The 25694-nt window shown below is 54.5% G+C and overlaps 1 protein-coding gene and 1 long non-coding RNA gene across 3 annotated transcripts; both read left to right on the top strand.

The window, feature by feature from the left end:
• The first annotated feature begins 1712 nt into the window (after positions 1 to 1712).
• WSB2 (WD repeat and SOCS box containing 2) lies at positions 1713 to 25693 on the top strand. Of its 2 annotated transcripts, none has more exons than XM_089323252.1 (9): positions 1713 to 1803; positions 9612 to 9780; positions 16571 to 16815; positions 16903 to 17034; positions 20448 to 20548; positions 21775 to 21947; positions 22822 to 22932; positions 23008 to 23115; positions 23633 to 25693. In XM_089323252.1, exons 1-9 carry the CDS (start codon positions 1722 to 1724, stop codon positions 23793 to 23795), a joined length of 1284 nt encoding a protein of 427 aa, XP_089179378.1. In that variant the 5' UTR covers positions 1713 to 1721; the 3' UTR covers positions 23796 to 25693. The 2 variants fall into 2 exon arrangements, with proteins under 2 accessions (XP_089179378.1, XP_051682833.1); XM_051826873.2 differs by lacking the exon at positions 1713 to 1803 and adding an exon at positions 2597 to 2792.
• Positions 7371 to 8041, top strand: LOC138847413 (uncharacterized). Its single transcript, XR_011385214.2, has 2 exons — positions 7371 to 7483; positions 7844 to 8041. It is a non-coding gene; the product is annotated as an uncharacterized LOC138847413 (long non-coding RNA).
• Position 25694: the final 1 nt, after the last annotated feature.

Below are 25694 nucleotides of genomic sequence, written 5' to 3'. Positions count from 1 at the left end.
CAACAGTGTTGTTCCTTTAGCCATTTTGTTCTTTTCCATGATCTGTGCATGTTGAAATGAGTATACAGGGGAGGGTGGTGTGGTGTGGCCAGTGGCCACTTGAGGTACCCATATACCATGTCCAAGTGCTAGTTCAAGTCCAGGATACTCCACTTCCCTGCTAATGCACCCTGGGAGGCAGCAGATGATGGCTCAAGCAGATGGGAGACCCGGATTGAGGCCTGGCTCAACCCTGGTGCTGTAGGTAGTTAGGGATTGAGTCAGCAGATGAAAGAGCTGTCTCTGTTGCTCTGCCTTTCAGTAGATGAAAACAAACATTTAAAAAAAAATCAGTTCATGAAAATAAGGCCCTGGAGACACCAGGAATTCAGTGGAACTGGGGAGACAACCACAGACCAAGGGAAAAAACGAGAAAAGTGGAATGGGGCAGTGGGCAAAGCAGACAGGTGAAGAAGGTGGGAGGGTGGGTGTGGTGGTGAAATTGGAGAAGACCCCCTAAATTTTACCCTGAAATGTGGCCCCTTAAAGTTCGCTAGAAATGCTGTCCGGGGTGCCACATGTACTACCGGAATTTGGGGTGCCATACGATTTCGCCACGGGCTTATTACTAAATCCCCGATATTAATAAGCCCGAGAGGGTTCTTGCCTAATACTTAGAGAAGAATTCCAAATACCGGCACAGAAACGAGGCAGCATGGTACGTTTTAAGCTTTTATTTAGTGAGAAAGATGCATAGGAGAGTGAGAGCTTTATTTAAGAGAGAGAGGTAATTAGGGGTTCATACCAAGCACCAGGAACCAGCCACGTGGAGGAGCATCTAGGCCAGGAAGCCTAGAGCACATGGCCCGAAGGCCATGCGCCCTGGAGGCTCGGGGCTACAGCCAGCCCCCTCCTGGCAAGAGGCCAGGGAAAAAGAGCAGGCCGGGCCACGCCGTGTCCCAGCTTTTAACCCACTTCCAAAGGGGGATGGTTAATTAACCTGATTGCCTGGTGGGCACCCAGGTATGACCAGGTAGGGGAATGAGGCCACACGGGCATGGCAAAGGCATCAGGTAGGGGCATGAGGCCACACAGGGGCATGGCGAAGGCGTGGTCTTCCAGTTCACAAATCTGATCAATTTTAGCCTGTGTGCCTGCCTACTTCAGTGGCAATGAGGAGGCTTGGAAGCCCGGAACAGCTGGTGGAGATCAGGGACTCCATGGGAGCCAGGGTGGAGACCAGCACGGGCCGGGATATGTTACTGGTCGCGTAGGGGAGGGCGGTTGTAGGAGTAAGTGTCGTGGGTTCTGTTCTTCGACTTAGTATAGAAATTAAAATTTGCAAAGGCACAGAAACTTTTATTTGACAGAAAAGCGTCTGGGCCGAGAGGAGACCAGGCAGAGCGTGCAAACAGGATACCGGCTTTGAGGAAGTGTTTCGGGTTTTTAAGACGTTACTATGGGGTCATTCTTTTGGGGGTGCCCAATGGATGGGGGCTTCACATAGGTATGTTGATTCACTTGGGGCTCATGGAAATGTCTCCTGGAGACAGCCCGTAACTCTCCAGTGGCTCAGCCCCTTCCTCTGTTGGCTCTTCACGTAACATTGCAACCACCCTGAAGGTGTGACGCAGCCGGCTCATACCAGACAGCACAAGAAGCTGTTAGTGGGGGAGATGGTTGTCCCCCGCCCCACTGGAGGGCCTCAGGATATAAGCTCAGAGCATCTGGACCCAGTGGAAATGGGGATGCCGAGGTTCAAATGGATGGTGAGCAGAGGAAAAGAGAAATGGGGAAGTGGGGAGCCCCAAATGGACAAGCCAGGTAAATGCAGGTGTAATCCAAGGGGCCTGGAACAGGCACAGGACACAGGTGTCCCAGGAGCAGCAGGTAACCCGAGAAGGGGGGTGGGCAGAGCTAAGAGAGGGGCTCGCCCAGCAAGAGCTCAGGCAACGAGAAAAATTAAAATGGAGGGACTGGAGTTCAAAGCAGGTAGTCGTAGGAAACACACCTGTAGTTCGTGTTAAAAAGCAAAGAGGCTAAATTAAACATGGGACACAGCTGGGGGAGGGAGGTAGGGCCTGGCCAGCACACGGGCGAGGGTACCAGCACGGTGGGAGAGGCCAGCCCCCCGCCCCGCACGGCCGGGGCCAGCCCGTACCCCTCCCTCCCCTCGGCTTTCCTACGCCCGGTGGTCCCAGCGCCCCTTCCTCCCCCGGGGCCTGACTTTCCCCATCTTCGCCCCGCACCCACCCCTAGTCCCTGGAGCCGCACTCCCCCCACCCCGGCGTCCCCCTCAGCTCCGCTCCCCCCACTGCTCCTCAGCACCCCCCCCCCCCACGTCAACCCTCGCCGGGTTTCAGGCCCGTCCTCGTCCCTCCCCCACCCGCCTTCTCCCGGAGCCCGGCTTCACCGCCCCCCGGCCCATGTTTTCCTCAGTCCAACTCCACCCCCACCCCCGGTCTTTCCCCGGGTGGGGGGAGTCTCTCCCGTCTCCCCTCAGCGCCTCCCGTGGGATTCTCACCCCCACCTCCCGGGCCCCCGCGCCCCCTCCATCTTCGCCCCGCGGCCCCGCCCCCGGCGCCCCGCCCCCTGCGCGTCCCCGCCCGCCCGCGCCGCCGCCGCCGCCATGTGACGGGAAGCAGCTGATGGCCTCTCCGGGCGGCGGCGGGCGCGGCAGCGGCGGGGCCGGGGCCGGGGCCGGGGCCGGGGCGGGCGGCGCGGGGGCGGCGGCATGAGGGCCCGCGGCCCGGGGGGCTGAGGCGCCCGCCGCCTGCCGCGGGGGCCGCGCGTGTCCTCCATGGAGGCCGGAGGTGAGTGAGTGGGGCCGGGGCGCGCCCGCCGAGGCCCGCGCTCCCGGGAGCGGGCGGCGACCCCGGGGCGGGCGTGGGGGCGGGGCGCGGCGGGCAGCGCCGGGGCGGCCGCGGCGGGCAGCTTTGTTTCACTTTCGCTGTCAGCAGCCGCCGCGGGACCTGGGGCTCGGCGGCCGCGGCTCGGCACCCTGGGGACGGTGGGGGGCGCTCGAGGCTGTCACCTGTGCCTGGGGGGTGGGGGCGCCCGGTGCTGCCACCTGTGCCTCGGGGTGGACGCAGGGGAGCGGGAAGCCCCCCACCCCCACCCACAGGGCGATCCCCGAGGGAGTGGGTGCCCAGGTGGCAGTGTGGATGGGACTCGGGGCTCGCGCTGGGTGGTCGTCACGGACGAGGTGCGCATCAGCCACCCCTGCAGGTCTCGGTGCCGGGCGATGGTCCCGGCCCGGCTGTGCAGCAGAATGGGGTGTGGGTCCCCGTAAATACCGAATGGCCCAGCCTCTCCCGGTTCCGGCGAGGCGGCGTGGGGACGCCTGGTGACCCGCGCGACGCGGCGGACGCGGCAGGTTTAGGATAAGCTGACGGGCGACGGGAGGCCCTGCCCCATCTTTGTTCGCACGCTGGCGAGGGGGTGCCCCCAGGCAGCCCCCAGGGGCTCTCCGACTCGGGGGTGGGGTGAGTTTGTTATGCAAAGGTCGGCCTCCACACCTCACCTGTAGGAAAATCCCGGACGGATTTGGGATTTTTTTTTTTTTCTTTTTTTTTTGGGAGCCCTCGCTCCTCAACCTGCTGGAGAATTCTCAGAAGGGGCCAAGGCCCAGAGCTCAGAATTTGCCCCAGAACCCCTTTGTATTCCCACAGTGCACTGCTAGCTCTGAGTGTGGAGGGGTCTGATGGCTGGTGTCTTGCGATTGCGGGTGGGTCGGTTGCCATCAGGGTATTCCCTGGGGTGGTGTTACCTTTTAATTTCGGAAATGACGTGTCTTTGTTTGCTGGAGCGAGGTCGGTCTCCCTTCCAGTCGAGATAAGGGCTTTCTTTTCGGCAGTGTGTTACCCTTGGAATTCTTTCTAAATGGCACCTCCTGTGTTCCTGGATCACTTTATAGCTTCCGCTGTCATTGCTATTGATTCCTTATAGTTGAATCTGAAAGCAGTGTGTGGCTTGCCTCCCTTGGAACAGGAGCCTGTTTCCAGTTCTGGGTTTTTCCTAGTGATTGACGGCTGTTTTGGGGGTGTGGGCAGAGCTGTTGAGAGCTGCCAAGCTACTGTAAGGGGGAGGGGGGGAAGGCCAGAGAGTTTCATGCCCTTTTCAAACTGAATAAAACCCATTGTAAGGGAATTACAATGGGCAACGGTGGAAATCTCCAGAGCAGTGGTTAGGCTTCCTTTATTCATTCAGCAAATATTTATTGAGTGTCTACTATGTGCCAGGCACCCTGTAGGCCAGAGCGGGCCAATAGAAACGGGATACCAACCACATGTAGCATTTAAAATGTTCTGTTGGCCACATTAAAAAAAAAAAAAAAGAGGGACGCAGGAAAATTAAGTTTAAAACTGGATCTCTTTCAGTCCAATATATCTAGGATATTGTTGTTTCAGCTGGATTCATTTACATAATCAAAAAGTGATTGCAGAATTTCATAGGTTTTTGCACTGAGCCTTTGACATCTGGCGTGGGTTCTGTGTTATTAATAGCCCATTTCAGTTGGGACTGGCCGCGTCTCCAGGGGTCAGGAGTCCTGTGTAGCTGTGGCTTGTGCTGACTGGACTCCCCTCTCTGGCTCAATAGTGGTCAACAGGCAAGTTCAGGTGGGAGGGAAGGAGGCAGGAAATACATCAAAACAACAAATAAGCAACAACATATCCGTGGAAGTGGGTGTTTGGCCTGGCAGTTCCGACCCGTGTCCTACAGCGTGCCTGGGTTCCTGGCTCCTGCTGCTCACTCCAGCTTCCCGCCAGTGCAGACTCTGAGATCGACTGACCAGCCCCGGCTCAAGGAATTGATCAGGCTCCTGCCACCCGCGTGGGAAACAGCTGCCTTCCTGGCTCTTGGTTTCCACTGAAACCCACGCCCGGCCCAGGTCTTCCAGGCATCTGGGGAGCGACCTAGTGGTTGGGGGCTCCCTGTCTATTCAACTTTCTGTCTTTGCAATAAATAAATTTTAAAAACTGGAAAAAAATTGTGAGTGATGATTTAAAGATTTATTTTAGGCCAGCGCCATGGCTCACTAGACTAATCCTCCTCCTGCGGCGCCAGCACACCGGGTTCTAGTCCCAGTTGGGGTGCCGGATTGTGTCCCAGTTGCTCCTCTTCCAGTCCAGCTCTCTGCTGTGGCCCGGGAGGGCAGTGGAGGATGGCCCAAGTGCTTGGACCCTGCACCCCATGGGAGACCAGGAAAAGCACCTGGATCCTGGCTCCTGCCATCGGATCAGCGCGGTGCGCTGGCCGTGATGCGCCAGCCGTAGCAGCCACTTGGGGGGTGAACCAACGGCAAAAGGAAGACCTTTCTCTGTGTGTCTCTCTCCCTCTAACTCTGCCTGTCAAAAAAAAAAAAAAATTTATTTTATTTATTTGAAAGAGTTACAGAGAGAGGTAGAGACAGCGAGAGAGAGAGAGCTCTTCCATCGGTTGGTTCACTCCCCAGCTGGCCACAACAGCTGGAGCTGTGCCGATCCGAAGCCAGGAGCCAGGAGCTTCTTCCAGGTCTCCCACGCGGGTGCAGGGGCCCAAGGACTTGGGCCATCTCCTACTGCTTTCCCAGGCCATAGCAGAGAGCTGGATTGGAAGAGGAGCAGCCGGGACCAGAACCAACGGCCATATGGGATGCCTGTGCTTCAGGCCAGGGCTTTAACCCGCTGTACCACAGTGCTGGCCCTTATAAAAATTAAATGATTAGAAGTGACTGGGCCACTTTAGAGAATGAGGCTAGGAAGGTCTCCAAGATGATGACACTGGACACTGGGCCCCAGCGATAGGGGCAACAGAGAGCTCTCCGTGCTAATGAAAGAGCTAATGCAAAGGTCCTGAGGCAGGAAAAACGAGAGTGGGGTCACAGTTCATCTCCATTTTGGCACTGACTGCCTCTCATAGTAAGTGTCCTCCCCTTTAGCCTGGTTATCCCAACACATCCCACTCACTGTTGTCAGGAAACCCTGATTGGGGGTGGGGGTGGAGTGGTGCTGGTCGAAGGTTACAAAGCTTCAGTTGGACAGGAAGAGTGAGATCAAGAGGCCTATTGTATGTCATGGTGACTGTCGTTACTGAATTACAGTCTGGAGTTGACAGTTGCCTTCTGAATGTTCTCACCACAAAAAATCGAACTGGGGGCTACATAAATTAATGAACTCGGCTAGGCCATTCTGCATGTCAGCATCTATCTAAGGATCTTGTTGTAGACCGTACAGAGATACTACTTCTGTCTATTAAAAGTTAAAGAAAACCCTGATCCGTAGGCTTTTTTTATTTTTATTTTTTTAAATTTTTGACAGGCAGAGTGGACAGTGAGACAGAGAGAAAGGTCTTCCTTTGCCGTTGGTTCACCCTCCAGTGGCCGCCGCGGTCAGTGCGCTGCGGCTGGCACACCGCGCTGATCCGATGGCAGGAGCCAGGTGCTTATCCTGGTCTCCCATGGGGTGCAGGGCCCAAGCGCCTGGGCCATCCTCCACTGCACTCCCTGGCCACAGCAGAGAGCTGGCCTGGAAGAGGGGCAACTGGGACAGAATCCGGCGCCCCGACCGGGACTAGAACCTGGTGTGCCGGTGCTGCAAGGTGGAGGATTAGCCTAGTGAGCCGCAGCGCCGGCCTGATCCGTAGGCTTTTTCCCCAGGAAGGGCCCCTGCAGGTGCACTCCCGGATGAAGCCGGATGCCCTGGGCTGTGTTCCGTTTCGTTCTGAAATTCCGTACTAATGACGGCTTTTCTTTTCCAGGAGCCAGGTTTAGTTTGGGCCCAGACTCCAAGAGACTGGAGTCCACTGGGTTCTTTCTTCTTTTAGCTCCTGAATTCCTGGACCTGAAATAGCGGACACGAAATCCCTCAGTCACAGAAATAGAGCGTGCCTTCTGGGCAGAAGGACTTTGGCTGAAATGTTTGACATGAGCAGCATAGCAGTTTAAGGGGCTTTATTTCATTTATATTTAAAGAGTATAGCTTGTGTGTTTATCCAACAAATATTTACCGGCTGCCTGCTCCCTGCCAGGAACTGTGCTGGCGCTGGGGAGACACATACGAGGTCTCTGCTGTGGAGTGGCCCTGTGGCTGCTGGGTAGGGGGGGTTGGAGACACAGTGCTGGGGGAGAGAATAAAGTGAGGACTGGTGAGGGAGATGGGCCAGGGGGCAAAGAACAGTTGTCCTTTGAGTCAGACCGGAACGAAGAGGAAGTGCCAGCCCTGGGGATAACTGGTGCAAAGGCCCTGCGGTTGGCACCAAGGGCATTGTAGTCAGGGCCTGTTGGCCAGTGTACGGAGCTGAGCGCAGAGAGAGAGGTGTACAAACCCAGGTGGGAAACAGGTGGGGCCAGCTAAGGAGTTTGTGTTACATTCTTTTTATTTTATTTGTTTTTTTTAGAAAGGTTTGTATTTATTTATTTGAAAGTCAGAGTGCCAGAGGGGAAGATCCTCCATCCGCTGGTTCACTCCCCAAATGGCCGCAATGGCCAGGGCTGGGCCAGGCCGAAGCCAGGAGCTTCATCCTGGTCTCCCACGTGGGTGCAGGGCCCAAATGCTTGGGCCATCTTCCACGTTTTCCAGGTGCATTAGAAGGGAGCTGGATCAGAAGTGGAGCAACCGGACTGGAACTGATGCCCATATGGGGATGCCGGCTCTGCAGGCGGCAGCTTTACCCACCGTGCCACGACACCAATCCAATTATTATTTTTTTTTTTAAGATTTGTTTTTATTTATTTGAAAGGCAAAATTAGAGGGAGAGACACAGAGTAAAAGAATCTTCCATTCAAGAGGCAAAGAGTGAAAGAATCTTCAATACACTGGTTCACTCCCCCAAATGGCTGCAACGGCCAGGGCTGAGCCAGGCCGAAGCCAGGAGCTTCATCCAGGTCTCCCACGTGGGTGCAGGGGCCCAAGCACTTGGGTCGTCTGCTGCTGCTTTCCCAGACTCCTTAGCAGGGAGCTGGATTGGAAGTGGAGCAGCCGGGACTCTACCCAGCGCCCAGACTTTACCTGCTATACCAGATTATGGTGCTTGAAACTGATCACTCTGGGAGGTGAGGAGGATGGATAGGGAGGGGCCAGCGTGGAGATGAGAATGTTTGGAAGGAAGGCTGCCTCGAGGGCAGCGAGGAGAGACGGTATTGCATGGGTTAGGATGGAAGCTATGGAAATGGGTAGAAGACGTATTAAGTCTTGGAAACAGGAGGGACGTCACACTTACGGATGGATTTGGTCTGGGAGATAGAGAGAGAAATGTTGGCGAGAGCCCCCGGGTATCAGAAGGTTGTGTAGGTGGTGGATGGGGGAACCTGGCGTTGAGTTTTACCAGGATGGAATAAAGAGGTTTTCTGTAGGTCGGTTGAAGACGATCCTTGAGAGCAGCCAGTCTGATGTTTGTGCCCTGTTCTCAGCACTGGCACTGTGGACACTTTGGGCTGGGTTGGTCTTTGTGGTGGCCTGTCCTATAGAGTGTTGAGCAGAATTGCTGACCTCCGACCTCTATCCGCCAGATGCCACCAGTGCCCCGCCCCCAGCTGTGACCACCACAGGTGCCCCCAGGAATGAAATGTGGGTTGTTTAAATTAGTACTTATCAGTTAGCGGCCATAAAAGGGCCAGTCTAGAACTGCCCGGAGTAGCACACAGGCCAGGAAGTGACATCATGCAGGATGGGAGCCAGTTTTCGTGTGCAGTACAGTTTGTTGGCCTTTGAAATCTTCCCTCGGAGTGGAGAATTGAATTCGTGTTCAGTCCATGAAGAAGCATCCATCCAGTGCCTGCTTTTACAAGATGCTGTGCTAGGCCTTGGTTTTGGAAGGAGGGCGCTTAAGTGCTGATTCCAGAAGATTCCAAAAAGAAAATGAGCCAGGTGTGACTGTCAGTGAGCTACTATGTCCAGGAGGCTGGGGGCTGGAGGCGGAGCAGGAAGGAGGCCGGGCCCAGGGCTGGGCACACGGGGCGGGTGAGAGGCCTGGGCTTGGTGCCTTTTACAGGTAGCAGCCTTGGAATGTATTTGAAAGAAATTACATAATTGTGTGTTTCAGCTTTTGCAGCGTTTCCAGGGAGAAAAAATGGTCCAGGAGGCTACCGGAGACTGGGCAAGATTAGATGAAGGTTTCAGTGGGCGCAGAGAGGGGGTGGAAGCTGGGGAGGTGGGGTGGGGGCACTCATCAGTAGTGGCAGGTCCAGGAGAGAGGGGACCCTAGTGTCCGATTTCCCTCCTCACACCCATTTCTCCATTGCGCACTCTTTGGAGGAGGCGGAAGTGCACTGGAAAGCCTTGCCCTTTCGAGCAGTCCTGCGATTTGATTTTTTTTTCCCATCTAGCGCGGTCCTGACTTGCAGACTCCACGTTCTTCTTGTCCGGGCATTCGTAGGAAAAGGCAGCTTCCGTTTACTGGGTTCCCTGCACAAAGGTTCCTCCTTTGAGTCATGATTAACCAGCGGCTGAGAGTGCTTGGACTGAGTAACCGTGGTGGAATGTGGCCTGTGGCTACTGTTACTGCCCCAGGTCACTTAGATGACAACTCCCTCCTGGAATCTGTGGCGTTTCCCCTGGGGAGACAGCTGCCTACAGCTGCCTCCAGGGACTGGAGCCGGGCAGAGGTGTTCCCGAGGGAGAGTGGTCTCTGAAGCATGCTCTCTCCCGCCCCAGAGGAACCACTGCTGCTGGCCGAACTCAAGCCCGGGCGCCCCCACCAATTCGATTGGAAGTCGAGCTGTGAAACCTGGAGTGTCGCCTTCTCCCCCGATGGCTCCTGGTTCGCCTGGTCTCAAGGACACTGCATCGTCAAGCTGATCCCCTGGCCCCTGGAGGAGCACTTGTGAGTACCCCAGTGCCCAGGCACAGGAATGAGGGGGCTCCCCGAAGAGAGACCCCCTGTGCCTTAGCGAACATCTCCCAGCCACTCCCCTCCGGCCCTAGGCACCCACTGATCTGCTTTCCGTCTTTGTAGATCCACCTGCTCTGGGTATTCCACATAGTGGACTCCTGCTGTGTGGCCTTTTGGGGTTAGATCCTCACCGCGGATCAGCACTTCTTTCCCATTTTTGCCCCGGTTTACCGCATCGTTGGAGATGCCAGACTGTGACACAGTTTAGCAGTTGGAGGGCCCTTGTGTTGAGTTCACCTTTGTGCTGTTGCGAGTGGCACTGCTATGAACATGCATGTGTACGCGTGTTGTTGCAGGGGGTTAAGCCTTTGAGGAAATGGCCGATTTGAGAAGTAGTGGCCCTTCAGCCTGTGTTCAGGTCCGAATTCTCCGGTCCTTGCCAGCAGGCATCCTTGTGCTGTCTGATGACAACGCGGCCATGCTAGTGGGTCTGAAGCGCTGTTTGTATTTTCCTGCTGGTCCCGGTTCACCTGCTGAGTGGCTCTTTGTCAGCCTTTGGAGAAGCAACCATTTGTATCCTGTGCCCATTTGAAAGTCGATCATTTTTGTTACTGATCAGTTTAGTTTCTGCGCCAGGGTTTCCTTTCTCTGCGATGGCGGTCCCCGTGTCTGAACGCTGCACTCCCAGCCAGCTGACCCGGCATCGGTACCTTTCACTTGTCCCAGGGCAGCTTTGTGTCTACATGTACTTATTCAGTCGACATTTGGGGCAAATCTTACTTGCCCAGAAGTGAGCCGAGGGCTGGGAATCCTGAAGTCAGTCCATAAGGCCCCGGCCCTTGAGGGTCTCATTTGTTCTTACAGATAGGGTTATTTGTTTGAGCTCCGTTGCCTTGTTACCGGTTTGCTGAGGGTGTGATTTTACAAAGTCTGCATTTAGTCTTGGTCCCCGTTTCCTGGCACGCAGTGCCTACAGTCCCCGGAGTCTCTGAAGTGAGCTGTGTGGTTTTTGTGTGTCGTAGAGTTGACTGACGACTGGCAGTCCCTGGGTAGCCTCAGGAGGGGGGCTGGTCACTGGGAAGGCAGGATTAGAAGGTTGGGACTTTGAGTTCCAAGCATCACTCTCCTGGGAGAAGGGGGACCGTTGGTATCCAGTGGCCCGAGGTTTATTCCACCATGCCTGCATAACGAAGCTTCCGTAATGACACAGAAGGACTGGGCGCAGCAAGCTCTTGGGTGGCTGCACACGGGCGCCTCCTGAGGGCTGCTATGTCCCAGAGGGCCCGTGTGTCACATACCCCTTCCCACGCTCCTTCCTCGGAGTGTCTGTGTCTGGTGTTCATCAGGATCTTTTGGAAGGAACCAGGGAAGAGAAGCAAAGTATTTTTCTGAGTTCTGTGAGCCACTCCAGCACCTTCATTGAACCAGTTGGTGGCTGTTTGGTCGGAAGCAGAGATAAAGCAGTGAGGCTTGGAGGCTTGGAGGGCGCTGCTGGGGCCTCTGACACGGCTCTGAGCCTGAAGCCACAGACTGGAGTGGAATTCCAGGCAGCAGAGTCGGTGGCTCGCTGGGTGTGTGGGGAAGACCCCCACACGTGTGGCTGAGGAGTGGGAGGAGAGGGGAAACTGAGCTTGGCGTCCTCAGACTGCTGTTTCCAGAAGGAGGGCTGTGGGGCAGAACCATGAAGGACTTACAAACCCTTCTCTTCTCAGAGAGGGGTCATCCACTTACACCAATTTTCATCATGAAATTTATTATTTCGTGGTGGAAAAGTCAGGACGAGTATAAAATAGAGGGAAGAGAGGATGGTTAAGGAAATTGTCTCACTTCCGCATGGCATTTTTATAGCCGTCAGACTGTTGGGTTTGTAATCATAATTTTCAGTTCCTTTTATGGTCAGTTTAATGAGGATGTCAAGGTCATCCATTGTTTACCGATTCTCTGCTTGAAGCGTCTATTTCATATTTCATATCTAGGCTTCAGTTTGATGTAAATTTTTGATATGAAAAGGGTTTTTAAAAGTATCAAATTGAAAATCTCCTGTTTTGCCAAATAGCATATACTCACATACCTGCCTCAATGTAGATAAACTTGCATATGCATGGATTTTAAACATTTTTTACTCCAGTGTAAACTTTTGATTCTATTTTCCACAAACTTTTCAAAGTATCCTCATATAGCTCTTCAATATTGCTAAGGAGAGTGGTAAAAGGGATTCGAGTGTTGATCCTTTTCGTGTATCTGTTGAATATATAGAGAGAAGTGTTAATATGTTAAATGAGAAGTTGCCAGTTTGGGTGAAAAGATTACACATTTTAAAGACTAATAAGCCTGGGAAATGCTTCTGATACTGATATATGGCTTCTTGAAAATAGCAGGCTATAAAACCAAGAAGAATTGGGTTCATAAGTGCAACATGATCCCAAATTTGCCTTTTATTTTTATGTATTTAAAACACTTATTTGTTTATTCAAAAGGCAGAGTTACGGAGAGAAAGGGACAGAGATCGTCCATCCACTGGTTCACTCCCTGAATGGCCACAACGGTTGAGGCTGGGCCAGGCTGAAGCCAGGAGCCTGGAACTCCATTCCTGCCTTCCATGTGGGTGGCAGGGCCCCGGTGTGGGGGCCATCCTCCACTGCTTTCCCAGGCGCACTATCCGGGAGTTGCTTGAAAGTGGAGCAGCCAGGACTCCAGGCAGTGCATCACAGCTGGTACCTGCTGCACCACAACGTCGGCCCCACCGAATTTGTTTTTTAAAAACATATGTTTTAGCCATAATAGACGCACTATAAGTGGTTTAGGATTTTTGGTAGCTTTTATTTTCATATTTGTCTCATTTCCAAATTTCTTCCATGTTTCTATAATTTCAAATGTCATAAAGTCCTTTAAAAGAGGGAATGTGGGCATTTATGTTCTTGTTAAGATCGTTACTTGTTTTTCAGAAATCCTTTAGGTAGTGCTCTTGCTACTGGAAAGAATTGACATTAACCACACAGTTGTTCTACTTTTAGAAATGAGTTTGGGAAACTCTCGTTTCAGTGAACCGAAGTGAATCTCCAGGCTACCACCTCCCATGTAATTCACCCCTTGACTCCAGCAAACTCAGACACACAGAATATTTCTTGAGATTAAGGCTAGGATGCCTGAGACTTGAGTTCTTTGTAGTTTTATTTTTTTTTAAAGATTTATTTATTTATTTGAAAGTCAGAGAGAGGAGAGGCGGTGGTGGTGGTGGTGGGATGTCTTCCATCCGATGATTCACTCCCCAGGTGGTCACAACAGCTGGAGCTGTGCTTATCGGGAGCCAGGAGCTTCTTCCAGGTCTCCCATGTGGGTACAGGGGCCCAAAGACTTGGACCATCTTCCAGTGCTTTCCCAGGCCATAGCAGAGAGCTGGATTGGAAGAGGAGCAGCCGGGACTAGAACCGGCACCCATATGGGATGCCAGCACTTCAGGCCAGGGCGATAACCCAGTGTGCCACAGCACCGGCCCCTGTAGTTTTTTAAAGATTGATTTATTTATTTGAAAGTCAAGTTTACAGACAGAGGGAGAGACAGAGAGAGAGAGATAGTTTCTGTCCACTCATTTACCAAAACGCCCAGGGTTGTGCCAGGTCGAAGCCACGTGCTTCGTCTGGGTCTCCCACGTGGGTGGCAGGACCCCAAGCACTTGAGCCATCTTCTGCTGCTTTTCCCAGGCTATTAGCAGGGAGCAGGATGGGAAGCGAAGCAGCAGAGGCGCACACCGGCGCCCCATGGGCTGCTGGCTTCACGGCGGGCGGCTTTCCCTGCCACGCCACGCCTGCCCTGAGACTTGAGTTCTAATTCTAGGTCTGCCCGACCTTGAACTCCAGCAATGTTAGTCATTCTGTCCCACGTGGAGATGTTAGTACAGCCATGCGCCACACAGTGATGTTTTGTTTCTGAAAGACCACTCACGTGACGATTTCTCTCGTGAGATTATATCCCAGGGACGTCGTCAGAGGGCTGTGTAAGCACAGTCTGTGGTGTCCTTTCAAGGACACAGTCGCCTCGTGCATTTCCTAGAATGAATCACCCTTGCTAAGCAGCACGTGATGATAGCTCTTTCTAGGAAAATCAAACACACAGAAATGAAATAATACATAAACGTGTCCTAATTCCTTTGGAACGAAGTAGCTGCAGATGTAGCCCTTAATTCAAATACAGCAGAATTTTAAAGAAAATAAAGCTAATGTGGCCGGCGTCGTGGCTCACTAGGCTAATCCCCCGCCTGCGGCGCTGGCACCCCGGGTTCTAGTCCCGGTTGGGGCGCCGGATTCTGTCCCAGCTGCCCCTCTTCCAGGCCAGCTCTCTGCTGTGGCCCGGGAAGGCAGTGGAGGATGGCCCAAGTGCTTGGGCCCTGTACCCACATGGGAGACCAGGATAAGCACCTGGCTCCTGGCTTCGGATCGGCGTAGCTCTGGCTGTAGTGGCCATTTGGGGGGTGAACCAATGGAAGGAAGACCTTTCTCTCTGTCTCTCTCTCTCTCACTGCCTAACTCTGCCTGTCAAAAACAACAACAACAGCAACAAAAAATAAAGCTAATGTAACGGTGAAAGTTCCAAGCAGCTCTTCCTATAAACTGCCATTAAAGTCTTTTCTGGGATGGCAAACTGAGGCGCTGGGCAGGCCAGGTGGGTCTGAGCAGTGTGTGAGCGGCAGAGGAGGGGCCGTGGGTGCATTGGGCAGGCTCAGGTGCAGACCCTCAGGATCACGTTCAGCGTGGTGATCCAAAGTGTCAGCCTCCACGTGGGTGTTCTAGACTAGGGGCCGGCAGCCATGTCCCACGAGGGCCCAGCTAGTAACAGTGTCAGACTTGGTGGGCCAGGCAGTCTCTCCCCAGGACTCCCCTCCGTTTGAGTGTTGTGTCCCAGGAAGGCCCGCTCATTTTGCACAGCTCAGATGAGCCTGGAGGACAGCATCCTGAGTGAAATGAGCTGGGAGCAGAAAGGCAGCAGCACGTGGGTTTCTGCCTGGAATCTGACGGTAGTCGGATTCATAGAAGCAGAGAGCAGTGGTTCCCTGGCGGTGGGAGTGGGGAGGTTCTGGCGCCGCAGCTCACTAGGCTAATCCTCCGCCTTGCGGCGCTGGCACACCGGGTTCTAGTCCCGGTCGGGGCGCCGGATTCTGTCCCGGTTGCCCCTCTTCCAGGCCAGCTCTCTGCTGTGGCCAGGGAGTGCAGTGGAGGATGGCCCAAGTGCTTGGGCCCTGCACCCCATGGGAGACCAGGAGAAGTACCTGGCTCCTGCCATTGGATCAGCGCGGTGCGCCGGCCGCAGCGCACCGGCCGCAGCGGCCGTTGGAGGGTGAACCAACGGCAAAGGAAGACCTTTCTCTCTGTCTCTCTCTCTCACTGTCCACTCTGCCTGTCAAAAAAAAAAAAAAAGAAAGGCACATGGTTTCAGTCACGGGGTGAGGAAGTCCTGGCGGTGAGCATGGTGATGGATAGACTGTACTGTGCACTAGGAAGTCTAACAGAGTCGGTCTTAAATGCTCTCACATCCAAAAATGCTACGTGTGTGAGGCGAGGGATGTGTGAATGAGCTCCGTTTAATTATTTTATAATGTATATGTATATCAAAACAGGACATTCATCAGATAACTGTAATTTTTGTCAACTATACCTTAGTAAAAAAAATTGACACATCAGGAGATTTTTGAAAGAGCAAAACCAGACTGCTGCCCTGGGCGTCGTCTGACCACCTGTGATTTAGATCATGCAGGCTGGCGGGAGCCATGATCTGCTTCCTGCTAGTTTCACAGGTGATCTTGGCTAAGATCCTGTAATAATTTCACATACAGTTGAATTGTGACCTACTCAGTGATTTTCCAGGAGCACATGGAACACATGACGGATCCCAGCTTGCACGGATGTTGTGTGTAGGATTTCTCGGGGAACCACTGCGAACTTGTCCCCAGCTCTGGCTTTTGCGTGCCCTTTCTCCTGGGTTCGATAGACAGCAGTCACAGTCGGGTCACGGAGAAAAGTGTACAGTCAGGTGTGGGGCAGACAGCAGGCCTGCTTGTGCCGTTGGGACTTTGCCTGGCACAGTTGTGGGCAGGGCTGTGTGTCCCAGGGACAGAGCCTCATTCAGCTGATGGTTCCCCTAAGTGCGATGTGAAAGGAGAGGGTTGGCTAAGAGGACTTTTGGGGCAGCAGACCTCTGAACAGCTCAGTGGGTTCTCACCCTCTGCTCACGTCCCTGCTTGTCGGTTCCTGTGCTGGGCGTACACCTGGGACGCCACGAGAGCTTCATTGATTGGAAGCTCATAGGTGAAGGTGGAAGTCAACAACGTACCAGACTGTCAGCAAGAAAAGGGTTTATTTCCCAGTGCCTTGGCGTTTCTAAGCTAGAGGAGAGGGACTCGTTGGCAGGAGAGCGGCAGGTGGATATTCAGATTCTGAGTTCTGCCCTAGTTCCAGACCCACGGCCTGAGTTTGCTCGCTGTCTCATGGGAAAAACGGAATGCGGCTTCCTTTCCTCGCGTCAGAGCCCAGGGGAACTTTCTGAGCAAGTGTAGAACTCCCTGGAGCCCCGTGATCCAGTTATCCCACAAGGCAGGTCACCCCTTGGCAGAGCTGCTGCAGAGGGTAGGAGGCACGGCCAGCAAGGCCGCTGTTAGGTTGGTCCTGCAAAGAGAAAAGTCACATCAGAATTCACCCAAGGCCAGTGTGCTTCTGGGATGTCCCGGGATGAAAAGCTGGTTGATTGGGTAACCATTTTAAACTCATACAGAAATCTCTGCTTCCCCTAGCATCCCTAAAGGGTTTGAAGCCAAAAGCCGAAGTAGCAAAAATGACCCCAAAGGGCGAGGCAGCCCAAAGGAGAAGACGCTGGACTGTGGTCAGATCGTCTGGGGTTTGGCCTTCAGCCCCTGGCCTTCGCCGCCCAGTAGGAAGCTGTGGGCACGCCACCACCCCCAAGGACCAGATGTCTCCTGCCTGATTCTTGCCACGGGACTCAACGATGGACAGATCAAGATTTGGGAGGTGCAGACAGGTAGGTCCTGGGAGGCTGGTGACACTTCCCAGAAGCACCGCGGGGGCCACCCCTCGCTCTGACTGCCTGCTCCTGCTCCCACGCCAGGGCTCCTGCTTTTGAATCTTTCGGGCCACCAAGATGTCGTGAGAGACCTGAGCTTCACACCCAGCGGCAGTTTGATCTTGGTCTCTGCGTCCCGGGATAAGACTCTGCGCATCTGGGACCTGAATAAGCACGGTATGGGGCGGGCGGAACCACGTGCTACCTCCTCAGCTGTTCTGTTTGCCCCCTTTTGCACTTGGCCACCTTCATTTTTATCTGTAACGGCGTTTCTTGACCTTTTTGCTGGTCCTGCCTCCTAAGGGGTGGTGTTAGACACGCCCCGTCCCAGAGAAGCTGTCTGCAGTCCCCGAGCGGCCTGCGGAGCCCTCCGCAGATCCCAGAACCTGCGGGGACTCAAGTCCCGCGTAACGCGTGGTGCCGTGCGTGCATAGAACTCGGGCACGTCCTCCTGTGCTTACGTCATCTGCAAGTCGCTTGTAACTCCTGGTACCACGTGGACAGGAAGTGAACAGTTCAGCGGAAACTGTTTAGGGACTAACGACGAGAAAGTGTGTCTGAACATGTTGCACCCACACGCAGTTTTTAAAGGGACTATTTGTCTGTTGTTGGTTGAATCAGCTGATGTGGGTCCCAGGTATGAATTCTGACTGCATCTGTTCACATCCTGAATGCACACCTGTGCTTTACACATAAGAAATGTAGGATGTCTTTGAGCCACCAAGAACTGATTGTTCATCCCTTGGAGTGACAGCGCCTCCAGTGGAAACACGTGACCTGGAGCAGGTGTTGTCATCCTTGGCACTCCCCGTGTTTGGGGCTGGGTGATACTGAGCAGCGTGCCTGGCCGTTTCCCTTTAGGTGCTGGTAGCACCCTCTCCAGTAGTGCCAGTCACCCATGTGGAGTACCACTGGTCGGAAGAAGTCCCCCTTGGGTGCTTCCTGTTAGAAGTCAAGAATTTCTTTGTGGGATAGAACCTAGGACTAGAGTGAATTCTCTTTGGCCAGAGGGGTTTGCTTTTATGGGATTCTGCCTTGTGTGTGCAGGGAGTGGCCCGGTTAGGAATCCCACGTGAGTCTGGTTTTGATCATTACCTGGGAAGGTGACACAGGGTCTGCCACTTCTGCAGATGGGTGGGCTCAGGCTTCAGGGAACGGAGGTGGGGAGGCTGTGACGGGCCGGGAGAGGGCACATCGGTCGCCGTGATGCTGCGGCACCAGCACTCTTGCCTGGGCCGTGACTGTCCCAGCTTCCCACAGCCGCAAGAGGGGACCTTTCTCCTGCCCCGGAAACGAGCGTGAGGGTGGTGGCTTAGCCAGCTCAGGCTGGTCAGATCCTGAGGCTGGAAGCCCAGGATCCAGCTGTGGGCAGATTCGGTGTCTGCTGTGGGCCTGCTCCTGTGGCCCGGACAGCTGTCCTTTACTGTGGCCTGGACAACCGTCCTCTCACTGTGGCCTGGACGGCCATCATCTCATTGTGTCCTAGACAGTCATCCTCTCACTGTGGCCTGGACGGCCGTCCTCTCACTGTGGCCTGGACGGCCATCCTCTCATTGTGTCCTAGACAGTCATCCTCTCACTGTGGCCTGGCCTGCCGTCCTCTCGCTATGGCCTGGACAGCCGTCCTCTCGCTGTGTCCTAGACAGTAATCCTCTCGCTGTGGCCTGGACAGCTGTCCTCTCACTGTGGCCTGGACAGCCATCCTCTCGCTGTGGCCTGGACGGCCATCCTCTTATGGTGGCCTCAACAAGGCCTGTGCTCAGCAGCGCCACTCTTAGTGCTTTTTAAACAAGTGCTGGAGGCAGCCAGCCACCATCCGGTGACTTTGGAAACCTCCTGATGGTTGGGAAAGGATAAAAGAGAGTGACTTCAGTTATTGTGTGTGTGTTTTTTTTTTTTTTTTTTTTTTTTAAAGATTTATTTATTTGAAATACAGTTACAGAGAGAGGTAGAGACAGAGTGAGGTCTTCCATCCGCTGGTTCACTCCCCAGATGGCCGCAATGGCCAGAGCTGCGCCAATCCAAAGCCAGGAGCTTCCTCCAGGTCTCCCACGCTGGTGCAGGGGCCCAAGGACTTGGGCCATCCTCCACTGCTTTCCCAGGCCGTAGCAGAGAGCTGGATCGGAAGAGGAGCAGCCGGGACTAGAACCAGCGCCCACATGGGATACCGGCACTTCAGGCCAGGGCTTTAACTGCTGTGCCACAGCGCCGGCCCCGAGTTATTGTGGTTTTTCAAAGGAGAAGAGGGGAAGGAAGTTAGGTGCTCAGATACCTGACCCCTGCCTCACCCACCTCATTGCCTTATTTTACAGTTCTCACAACATCCTGGGATTTGACACCTGAACAAACCATGGTGTTTTGGTTTTTGGTTTTTGGGTTTTTTATATTTATTTATTTATTTGAGAGGCAGAGTTAGTGAGAGGGAGAGGCAGAGAAAGGTCTTCCATCCACTGGTTCACTCCCCAAATGGCCACAATGGCCAGATCTGGGCTGATCAGGAACCAGGAGCTTCTTCAAGGTCTCTCAAACAGGTGCAGGTGCCCAAGAACTTGAGCCATCTGCTACTGCTTTCCCAGGCCATAGCAGAGAGCTGGGTCCAAAGAGGAGCAGCCGGGACTCGAACCAGCGTCCATATGGGATGCTGGCACTGCAGGTGGCAATCTTTCCCGCTCTGCCACAGCGCTGGCCCCAGACGGTGACTTTTTTAAAATACTAATCTTGTATATCCACATGTGCACATAAACTTCATAAATTCAGATGCGTGACTGCGTCTGCTTACAGAAGTTCTTCATTTTCTTGCTTGCTCTTTCTCCCCGTTCTCTCTTGCCTCCCTCTGTTGTATCCCTGTGACCCAGCAGCCCACGAGAGAGCCCAGTGTGTATCTTCCCATCGTGTTCCCTGTACTCATGTAGTCCCATGCACACATACGTTCCTATTCAGGAGATTTGGGGTCACCAGCTCACAAAAATGGAATCATCGTGTTTTCTGTGTTCTGCCTTTTTCATTGGACGTTATCCCTCGTAACCTTGGAAAACTTGCTTCTAATTGCGTCTGTGTTAACAGGCTGGGTCTATCACTGTTTCTTCACTCATTCCCTTGTGGATGGGCATCTGGTTGGTTCAGAGGCCAAGACCTAGGGAGACAGTGGGAGTCATCCTGGCTTTGGTTCTGAGTAAGCAGGGAGCCAGGATTCCGATGCAAGCATTTGCCTGTACTGCTTCAACCAGTGCGGGTCCCTGGGGGAGGGCCTGCCCTCTGCCCTGGCATCCATGGGACAGTGCAGAAGTGCTGGAGTTTAAACCAGGGACAGACAGCGCGTTTTCTGAGTTGGGAAGGGTGCCCAGAGAATGTTCTCTGCTACCAGAGAGGTACGTGTGTAACCATGTACCCCTTAGTGCGTAGATTTGTGATGACTTTCCTGGGGCATTAAAATACCGTGTTAATGGATTACAGGTGCTTCCATGACACCTCCTGTCGCATCTTTCTGCATTCAATAAGTGGGCTTTGGGGCCCAGCTGATAGAGAGCCCACGGTGGTCTTCCTGCTTTGGTGTTGGGAGTGTTGGCTCACAACTGCTTCTGTCTCTGCAGGTAAACAGATCCAGGTGTTGTCCGGCCACCTGCAGTGGGTCTACTGCTGCTCCATCTCCCCAGACTGCAGCATGCTGTGCTCCGCAGCCGGGGAGAAGTCGGTGAGTCTCAGCCATCGGCTGCTGTCCCCGCACTGAGAGCCTCAGCCATCGGCTGCTGTCCCCCCACTTCCTCCCTGCCGCAGTCCAGGGAGATGTAGGGGCCTGGAGCAGCAGCCCGGTGTGTGTGTGTGTCTGTGTCACCAAGTGTCCTCAAAATGCGTCTGCATTGGCTCCGATAGAGCCCATGGCCTCCTGCACCACAAGGACCAAAGGAGAGGCGGGGCTTGGAAGCAAGTCTCCTGTGATTGGAGGGCTGTTTCCCTTTATAAAGTGCATGCCTTCCACACTCCTACCCTTGGAGCCTCAAAGTTGTGGCCCACCTGTAGAACTAACTTCCCTTTGAGTCATCTAATCTGACCCATCGAAGTAGGACTTGCATGTCACATCTGTAACTTGTCCTGAGATCCTGCCTGGCCGCCGCAGCTGGCGCGCTGCAGCCGGCACACCGCGCTGATCCGATGGCAGGAGCCAGGTACTTATCCTGGTCTCCCATGGGGTGCAGGGCCCAAGCACTTGGGCCATCCTCCACTGCACTCCCTGGCCACAGCAGAGAGCTGGCCTGGAAGAGGGGCAACCGGGACAGAATCCGGCGCCCCGACCGGGACTAGAACCCGGTGTGCCAGCGCCGCAAGGCGGAGGATCAGCCTAGTGAGCCGCGGCGCCGGCCTAATACTGTAAACTCTTAGAGACCCTGTTTGTTTCTGTTCGTGCTTTGTATTTGCATTGAGCTGGGACTGATAGGAAGGTTCAGAGTTCACCCTCAGTACAGCCCCGGTGGTTAATCATTCATTTGAGGTCTGGAACTCATGAGACTTTGCTTCAAGCAGGGCTGAAGGGCGGAGGCAGGTCCAGCCCGCGGGCATGGAAGGCTGTGAAATAATCGAGTCTGGCCCCACCGAGGCAGCTCAAGTCCCTGAATCTGTAGCAGGCTGGTTTCTCAGGTGGTGATTGTGTGTGGCCTGTCAATAACATAAATACCCTGATGGCCCCTGGCAGAACACAAGGCTCCCCACCCCATGAAGGGGAGGAAGTGAAATCAACATCTAAACACTCCTTTGTTTTTCATTTTTGGTTTTGGTGAAGTCCTACTGGAAAGGCTGTCAGGTCGGCTGACGTGCAGAGTTCCCCTGGCTGTGGGGCCTGTGGAGGGAGTCAGCGGGGCCTCTCACTGAGAGTGCCGTGCACCTGGCTTCCGGCCCTCACCGGGCACCTGTTCCTTCCCACAGGTCTTTCTCTGGAGCATGCGGTCCTACACCTTGATCCGGAAGCTCGAGGGCCACCAAAGCAGTGTTGTCTCCTGTGACTTCTCCCCCGATTCTGCCTTGCTGGTCACGGCGTCTTACGACACCAGCGTGATCATGTGGGACCCGTACACTGGGGAGAGGCTGAGGTCTCTCCGGTAAGGCCTGAACCTGCTGCGGCTGCTCCCCGTGGGATCACTGGTGGCACGCCCACCGCAGCTCGCGTCCGAACCGGGGAGGGGACAGCCTGGATCCAGAGGCCCGCTGGGTCCAGGGCTTAGCAGTGCGGCGTTGCCCATGAAGCTCTCCATTCAGCCCCGAGTGTCCTTGGTCCCCTGACCGGAGAGGCTCTGTGCACTGTGGATGCACTGTGGTGAGACCCCCAGTGACTGCTGGTTTCCGCTCACTGGTCACCGTAGTGACAGGCTAAGGGACTTTCTTACCGAAACCGTTACTTCCAACATGAATCCTCATGTTCTCCCAGGCTTGGTCTACTTTTTCCTTTTCTTTGTTACTTCATGAAGCAATTAATAGGTAGTCCTATAATTGTCATGTATCTTAGCCTAAAAAAGACCGAGTTTGTACTGTGGTGTTAAAGTGAGGGCTGACCTAGTTTGCATAAGGAAATTAGCACAGGGAAGTGCTAATAACCCTTTCCCGTCCACATGTCTCTGGGTGCCTTCTGAGAGGCCTTTTCCTCCAGCCCGCAGCTCCTCTCTCCTGTTGGGGGAGGGCCGCCTCCCCGCAGCCCCCATCTCCCGATGGGGGAGGGCCGCCTCCCTGCAGCCCCCTGCCAATGAGGGAGGGCCGCCTCCCCGCAGCCCCCCTCTCCCGATGGGGGAGGGCCGCCTCCCTGTAGACCCCCCTCCTGATGGGGGAGGGCCGCCTCCCCGCAGACCCCTCTCCCGATGGGGGAGGGCCGCCTCCCTGTAGACCCCCCGCCTGATGGGGGAGGGCCACCTCCCAGCAGCCCCCTCTCCCGAGGGGGAGGGCCACCTCCCCGCAGCCCACCGTCCTGTTTTTCCTCCTCAGCCACGCCCAGCTCGACCCTGCCATGGACGACAGCGACGTGCACATGAGCTCGCTGAGGTCTGTGTGCTTCTCTCCTGAAGGCTTGTACCTGGCCACCGTGGCAGACGACAGGTAAGGAGAAGGGCGCGCCGAGCCACGGCAGCACCCCGCGGCCAGGCCTGACCGTGTCCCTCTCTTCTTGGGCAGGCTGCTCAGGATCTGGGCCCTGGAACTGAAGGCTCCTATCGCATTCGCTCCTATGACCAATGGTCTTTGCTGCACCTTTTTTCCACATGGTGGAGTTATTGCCACAGGGTATGTATCGGAGCTGCTCCCAGGGGAGCGGCCTCTGCTGAGTGTGCCCCGCAGCCTTTCAGGGACAGAGAGGAAGGCTTTATGGGAATCTGATAGGAAATTCAGGCATTTTATTCTGCCATGGCACTGTGTCGTTATCTACTCTTAATATTTGACTTGGATGCCATTCCATGCTTACACCTGGTGGGGCCAGTCCACAAGGAGGCAGGTGCTACTGACGGGGCTGGGACCACCTTACGGTGACACCTCTAGTGCAGCAGGTGGCAGCCTTGCCTGTGTCACACTTGAACTAACAGTAATTGACTCAGATCGGGCAGTGCCCACAGAGGTGGGAGCATTTGGTGTTAAAACCTCTTCACTGTGCAGCACTGGCCTTTATGTCCATCCCCACCGTGGAGAGTTACGTTTCAGTCCCTGGAGTCGCCTAGTTCAAATCCAAGTAGACACTGATCGTGCATCATGGTGAAAGCGTGAACTTCCCAGGCCTGTCCTAACACGTGGGTTTGTTTCATGGCAGGACCAGAGATGGCCACGTCCAGTTCTGGACGGCGCCTAGAGTCCTCTCCTCACTGAAGCACTTATGCCGGAAAGCCCTTCGAAGCTTCCTGACGACCTACCAAGTCCTAGCACTGCCAATCCCCAAGAAAATGAAAGAGTTCCTCACATACAGGACTTTCTAGCGACACGGCACGGCTGGTTTCCTGTGAGCGGCCTCCATCTTCCTGGCAGTGTCCGGAGTAATGGGCCGAACACGTGGTCTAGGATTCAAATAGCGTTTCTTTGGGACTGGGCAGAGAATGTAGCAGAAAGTTTGCAGTGGACCCGTCCTGGGCCTTTTGCTGCACGGCGTGGCAGCCTTAGAGGGAGAGAGTCCAGCTCCACGGCCACAGGGCCTTACTTTAAGTCTTTGGTCCGCTCATGAACAGCCCATTTAATTCTTTCTAGTCATTCTGATTAAAGTGCAGTTATTGCTGTGTGAGTGGCGGGAGGGCGGGCCTCCGTGTGGGGCCCGCCGGCTTCGTGTTGCAGCTGCTGTGGTGGCAGTTTCAAGTTCTCCCCGATGTGGTCAGCAGTGCTCTGACATGGCCAGCTTCCTCCCTCGGGCCCCGCTCTCGCCGGCAGGACCAGGTTTTCCCAGAGCCAGTCGGTGTGAGGTTTTAGCTTAGCCAAATTCCAGGTGAACCGGAGGCAGTGCTCCCCACTGAGACACTATTCCTGGCTTTTTTGTTTTTGTTTTTGAAACAATGGTGTGCATGTACAGGGGTGACAAATTTGTATGTCCGATTATCCAGGGACATATTCCTGAACTGCATGACTGGTCACAAGGCTCCCGAGTTGCCAGCCGTGTGCCATTTGTTAGCTTCATATTTATTCGTATTTTCTCAGATGTTAAGGTACAACTGTGTTTTTCTCCGTGGTATCTAAAAACCAGAGTACTTAAACCGAACACTTGCGAAGATGTGTCTTAATTGCGTGGAGAATGGGTGTTGGCATCGCTTCAGTGGATAGGCCCAAGTGCGCGACCTGGCTGTGCTGCTAAGCCTCCTGGGATTAATCAGCCAGTTTCAGCTCCGCCCCTCAACAAAAATAGCTCCCTTGTGCGGCACAGCTCCCTAATCAAGACACCTCGTTCAGAGTCTGCCTTCGGAAAAGTTAATATATTTTAAATTATTTTCTAAGAAACGCAACACCCTCCTCCGTGGCCATCTCAGCCCGTGCTTCGCAGGGGCCAGTGGAGCAGACGGCTGATGAGGGTCTCCCGCTTGAAGAGACATTTCCACAGGAGGCTCTCCTTGGAGGCAAGTGACAGTTACAAGATCTGGCTGTTCCAGTCTTTTCTGTGAAGAAAAAATAATCACCCTTAGAAACCAGTAGTCCAACAGCTGCGAGTAGGTCGGCCTTGCCACCTCTGAGGGCTGTTTCCTTAGAGGCCCTCGTTGGCTGACGCCCCCACCTTCGCTGCGTGACCTCTCCCGTCAGATAATACAGGTGCGCCTCGGCTTCCACGGGCTGCGTCCTGCTCAGCCCGCCGCAGCCTGGCCGAGTCGTACCTTGGAAGTACATTGGATAGGCTGACACGGGTCCCCCCCACCATCAACAGAAGCGTCGCGTGGAGGGGAAGCAGCCCAAGAGAGCGACGTTCGAGTCTAGCTTCTGCTGACTGTGTGTTGCTTTCCCACCATCGTGCAGCCGAGAACTGAAGTGTTAACAAGCAGCCTCCGAAGAAACCTTTGTTCTGTGTGTCAGCCAGGGCGTCAGCGTACGAGCAGGTTAAACAAGTCGGCATGCGACGTGCGGAGGGAAGAGTCGCTTGTAGCACGACCAGCCCGCAAGCTGCTTTGTTCCGATGGCGAACACTAACCCGGGGACAGCGAACTGTCAGGGAAGGCGCAGTCAGGTGGAACCCGCACCCCACAAGCGAGCCTCCCAGAACCTCTGGCCCCCAGCGGCATCGTTTAAAGGCTTCACTCTATATTTTAAATTCAAGGTTTTCCTACTGTCCACACTGCGATTGGGAACTTGCTGGTAACTCCTCTACTTAGAGGAGGAGAAATAAAAAGGCCAGTTTTTAAAGTAAG

This window comes from Oryctolagus cuniculus, chromosome 21 (assembly GCF_051225735.1).
Source record: "Oryctolagus cuniculus isolate XC-2025 breed Fujian yellow rabbit chromosome 21, ASM5122573v1, whole genome shotgun sequence".
NCBI classification, from domain to species: Eukaryota; Metazoa; Chordata; class Mammalia; order Lagomorpha; family Leporidae; genus Oryctolagus; species Oryctolagus cuniculus.
Note: the sequence above shows the minus strand (reverse complement) of the source record. Positions and strands in the feature narration are given on the sequence as shown.

Coding starts and splice junctions, on each gene's coding strand:
- WSB2 (XM_089323252.1), top strand. CDS start 1,722: ATGGGGATGCCGAGGTTCAAATGGATGGTGAGCAGAGGAAAAGAGAAA. Junction 9,781..16,570: donor TGGCCCCTGGAGGAGCACTT/GTGAGTACCCCA, acceptor TGCTTCCCCTAG/CATCCCTAAAGGGTTTGAAG. Junction 22,933..23,007: donor GCCACCGTGGCAGACGACAG/GTAAGGAGAAGG, acceptor CTTCTTGGGCAG/GCTGCTCAGGATCTGGGCCC.